At 42.9% G+C, this 5,293-nt stretch overlaps 1 protein-coding gene across 2 annotated transcripts in view; it reads right to left on the reverse strand.

The window, feature by feature from the left end:
* Nucleotides 1-397: 397 nt before the first annotated feature.
* The window catches only part of LOC112238515, a 6,640-nt gene continuing 1,744 nt past the window's right edge, over nt 398-5,293 (reverse strand). For both annotated transcript variants that reach the window (XM_042331240.1, XM_042331239.1), the window contains exons 3-4: nt 4,509-4,740; nt 398-1,141 (exon numbers count right to left, since the gene is read on the reverse strand). In XM_042331240.1, the coding sequence (XP_042187174.1) occupies nt 4,592-4,740 (149 nt within the window). In that variant the 3' untranslated portion in view covers nt 398-1,141; nt 4,509-4,591. The remainder of the gene's footprint in view (nt 1,142-4,508; nt 4,741-5,293) is intronic.

Here is a 5,293-nt window from a genome sequence, read left to right on the forward strand (position 1 = left end):
TTCAGATGTCTTTTGAATGTCAATTCACTTCCTGGAGTTCCTGAATTGACCTCAACCCAACCGTGCTTCACACCTTTAACTCAAACCCGTTCATAAAAAAATTCCTAACACCTCTTTTACCTGAGCTGACCGGTGGTGAGCTAAGCACTGCTCCCTACCATTCAGCTAGCCATCAACAATCAACCATCTATTTACTACGCTGCAGTAGCCCCGATGATGACATCATAAAAGGAGTCTGAGAATGTTGACAGACACATTCGGATCCTTTTCACGAGGAACACAAACACACACACACGTTGTGTTCATTGGACACAAACATCAGAATGAAGTGAATTACATGCGATAGCAACGTGAGTGTTATAGATATAAAGAGTAAACAAACGTATAAAAATAACCATTCGATACCAATGCATTTTTATTGGTAAGACAAGTCATAATAAACTGTAAAATGGCACAGAACATAATAAACATCATTACAATTGAGATTGTCTCAGTGTTTCACTGAGTCCCTGGACGTGACCCTACTCTCCCAGGGTGTCTCAGGGAGAGTTGGGATATACAAAACACACCTTTTTTGAAATAGGACCAATATAAGCACCCACCAAATTATTCTTGTTTTCCTAAGAAATCCTAGGATTAAAACCCATTGTATAGTTGTTGTTTTTTTAAAGCAGAATGTACACTCCAAACAAGTGACCAGGCAAAGAAGTAAACAAATACTGAGAGCCTAGTCCTTTCCAATTTAGAAGGCAACGAATGCTCACCACACCAGACACGAGTCAAATACATAACGTACATCAAATACTGTATTTGGCCCAGATCTGCATCACATTCCACCCCCTGTCTATGTGGTCTCTGATTCAGTCCCGTCTCTGTCCCCAGCTCCATTATCCAGTGTAGTAGTGGTCGAGGCCCCAGAACCACCCCCTGCTACCCCTTCCGTCCTGCTACACTGGTGGCAGCAGCTGTGATGTGTCTGGTTCCTCTGCTGGTTCTGGGCCAGGCCAGTGAGGAGCTGCAGTACCCTGACTTCATGTTCCATCCGAGCCCTTTCTCTCTGGTCCTCCCTGTCTGCTGCCTCCCTCTGCCTCCTCTCCTCTCTCTCCAGCCACTGAGACAGGAGGTCCTGCTGCCAGCGAGTCTGAGATAGAGACACAGGGTCATTCCATGTCATATCAGCAAGCCATGACACCTGCCATCTCTGATTGATCTGAAATCGTTTCTGTAGTTAGAAACGGAGCAGATCAGCGTTCCTGAAACATTATTTTATTGAAATCTAATTTGATCTCTGAGAAATTAAGCTAATTTGATTGACACCCAAACAGGCCATTTAAATTCTAGGATTCATATAATATTCAATAACCATAGTACATAAAATCTGATTTGGACCAAAACAATTTCTAATAAAAGCCACCCACGGACCCCCCCCATGCCGATCCCACCCACGGACCCCCATGCCGATACCACCCACGGACCCCCCCATGCCGATCCCACCCACGGACCCCCCATGCCAATCCCACCCACGGACCCCCCATGCCAATCCCACCCACGGACCCCCATGCCAATCCCACCGATCCCACCCACCCACCCCCCCCCCATGCCGATCCCACCCACGGACCCCCATGCCAATCCCACCCACGGACCCCCCAATCCCATGCCGGACCCCCATCCCACCCACGGACCCCCATGCAAATCCCACCCAAAAAGTTAGTACATACAGTGCATTTCTTCTTCTATGGTTTCATATAGGTACATACAGGGCATTCGGAAAGTATTCAGAACCCTTGACTTTTTCCACACTTATTCTAAAATTGATTAAATTGTTTTCCCCCGTCATCAATCTACACACAATACCCCATAATGACATCACAATACCCCATAATGACATCACAATACCCAATAATGACATCACAATACCCAATAATGACATCACAATACCCCATAATGACATCACAATACCCCATAATGACAAAGCAAAAACAGTTTTTTAGAAATACCTTATTTACATAAGTATTCAGGCCCTTTGCTATGAGACTCGAAACTGAGCTCAGGTGCATCCTGTTTCCATTCATCACCCTTAAGATGTTTCTACAACTTGAGTCCACCTGTGGTAAATTCAATTGATTGGACATGATTTGGAAAGGTACACACCCGTCAATATAAGGTCCCACAGTTGTCAGAGCAAAAATCAACCAATGAGGTTGAAGGAATTGACAGGATTGTGGCGAGTCACAGATCTAGGGAAGGGTACCAAAAAATGTCATTCTTAAATGGAAGAAGTTTGGAACCACCAAGACTCTTCCTAGAGCTGGCCGCCTGGCCAAACTGAGAAATCGGGGGAGAAGGGCCTTGGTCAGGGAGGTGACCAAGAACCCAATGGTCACTCTGACAGAGCTTCAGAGTTCCTATGCAGAGATGGGAGAACTTTCCAGAAGGACAACCATCTCTGCAGCACTCCACCAATCAGGCCTATATGGTAGAGTGGCCAAACATAAGCTACTCCTCAGTAAAAGGCACATGGCAGGCCGCATGGAGTTTGCCAAAAGGCACCTAAATGACACTGACCATGAGAAACAAGATTCTCTGGTCTGATGAAACCAAGATTCCAAATACATTTTTATTGGTCACTAACGCGTGATTAGCAGATGTTATTGTGGGCGTAGCGAAATGTTTATGCTTCTAGCTCTGAGATTGAACTCTTTGGCCTGAAATGCCAAGCGTCAGGAGAATAGGACAAACTCCCCAAATACAGGTGTACCAAGCTTGTAGCGTCATACCCGAGAAGACTTGAGGCTGTAATCACTGCCAAAGGTGCTTCAACAAAGTACTGAGTAAAAGGTCTGAATACTTATGTAAATGTGATATTTAAGGTTTTTATTTTTAATACATTTGCAAAAAAATGCACAAAAAAAAAAGTTTTTGCTTTTGTCATTATGGGGTATTGTGATGTCATTATGGGGTATTGTGATGTCATTATGGAGTATTGTGATGTCATTATGGGGTATTGTGATGTCATTATTGGGTATTGTGTGTAGATTGATGAGGAAACAAAACTATTTAATCCATTTTTAGAATAAGGCTGTAACGTAACAAAATGTGGAAAAAGTCAAGGGGTCTGAATACTTTCCGAATGCTCTGTATTATCAGGTCTGTCTGACCTGTAGTATGGGGCTGCAGCTCTGATTATTGTTTCTTTCTCAGTGTTTCTCTGTTCCCTGTCGTACCTTGTCCATGGACTGCTTATAGGGTAAGGAAACCAATGTAATTTTGGTGAACTATCCCTTTAACATTTAGGGGGTTGCTGTTCCTCGATGGTGCTGTTCCTAATAGCAGTAACAGCACCATCTAGTGGTCAGAACACGGTAATATCAGGATGCAGAATGGGACATAAAGTTCAATGACTAATTTCTCTGAATAAGGGGGGGGGGGACCCAGCACCAAATTCACTGAGAACACATTACATAAGATGATGAAACAATACACTGAGCTGCAACTCCACTCTATCGGTCAGACAGAGAACTAATACTATATACTGGTTGTTGGGGTGGTATTTGCACGGGTGGTCCGTGGGTGGATTTTGACCATTTCTTTGGAATCCTCATATCGTACTCAAATTGGATTCCAAATCAAATTAATCCTTTTTTTTTGTCACATGTGCCGAATACAACAGGTGGAGACCATAGATATATGCTCATTGTTTTAGTCCAAATTGGATGTTATGTACTATATTTATTGAATATTACACAAACCTCTCCCTCAACGTAATTAAGACAAAGGAGATGATTGTGGACTACAGGAAAAGGAGGACCGAGCACGCCCCCCATTCTTATTGACGGGGCTGTAGTGGAGCAGGTTGAGAGCTTCAAGTTCCTTGGTGTCCACATCAACAACAAACTAACATGGTCCAAGCACACCAAGAACAGTTGTGAAGAGGGCACAACAAAACCTACCCTCCCCCCCACCCAATTTGGGTGCAATCAGCTTAATTTTGCTGAGATAAAATTATATTTCAACAGGATAATGTTGTAGGAATGCTAATCTTATCTGTTTTCTAACTACAGAAATTATTTTGAGATAGTGGGTGTTGAAATCCTCTTTCGGGTGCATTTTGAGGTGGAACGACCCCACCGATAGATACAGTTTAGACATTGAGGTTGCTATCAAAAGCATTATGAATGCTACATGGCAGCCACGTTAGCTCCTCATGAGCAATCTTCCAATGTTTTTAAAGCAATACTATGACTGACCGAATGTCTAAAATTCAAACATGGATCTAAATACTCATCGTGAATGGATAAATGGTGCTCAACGGTGCTAACATGCCGTCCCAGTTTAACAAAACTGCATGTCTGAGTCCAAAATGACACCCTATCCCCTATAAAGTACTGCACTGTATAGGTAATAGGGTACAATTTGGGATGTATCATATATATATATATATATATATATATATATATATATATATATATATATATATATATATATATATATATATATCTGTCTCTGACCTGCTCCTGCCTCTGGCCCTCCAGCTGCACCAGCAGCCCCCGGGACTCTGAGACCAGCCTCTGGAAGCAGTCTGCCAGGTGCTTCAACGCAGGCTCCAGGGACTGGGTGGAGGGGATGGTGCTGCCACAGCCAGGGCTAGGGTCTGGGGGTGGAGGAAGAGGGGAGGCCGGGTGGGGTGGTGGTGGTGGGGGGAGGGGGATCTGGAGCTCAGGTCCACCTCTAATGGATGACCTGCAATGAAGAGATGAACTAGATAATGATTCTAGTTCATTGAAGCTTCATTTTCCCAACATTGTGACATTTGATATGAAATTGTATAAAGACTAGCTTTACTGTGTTAATACAGTCAGTATTGTATAAAGACTAGCTATACTGTGTTAATACAGTCACTATTATATTGTATAAAGACTAGATCAACTGTGTTAATAGTCAGTATTGTATTGTATAAAGACTAGCTATACTGTGTTAATAGTCAGTATTGTATTGTATAAAGACTAGATCAACTGTGCTAATAGTCAGTATTATATAAAGACTAGATCAACTGTGTTAATAGTCAGTATTGTATTTTTATTTACCTTTATTTAACTAGGCAAGTCAGTTAAGAACAAATTCTTATTTACAATGACGGCCTAGGAACAGTGGGTTAACTGCCTGTTCAGGGGCAGAACGACAGATTTGTACCTTGTCAGCTTAGGGGTTTGAACTTGCAACCTTCCGGTTACTAGTACAACTCTCTAACCACTAGGCTACCCTGCCGCCCCAGTTTCTATCTGAGGTTGGAGGT

This window comes from Oncorhynchus tshawytscha, linkage group LG12 (assembly GCF_018296145.1).
Source record: "Oncorhynchus tshawytscha isolate Ot180627B linkage group LG12, Otsh_v2.0, whole genome shotgun sequence".
NCBI lineage: Eukaryota > Metazoa > Chordata > Actinopteri > Salmoniformes > Salmonidae > Oncorhynchus > Oncorhynchus tshawytscha.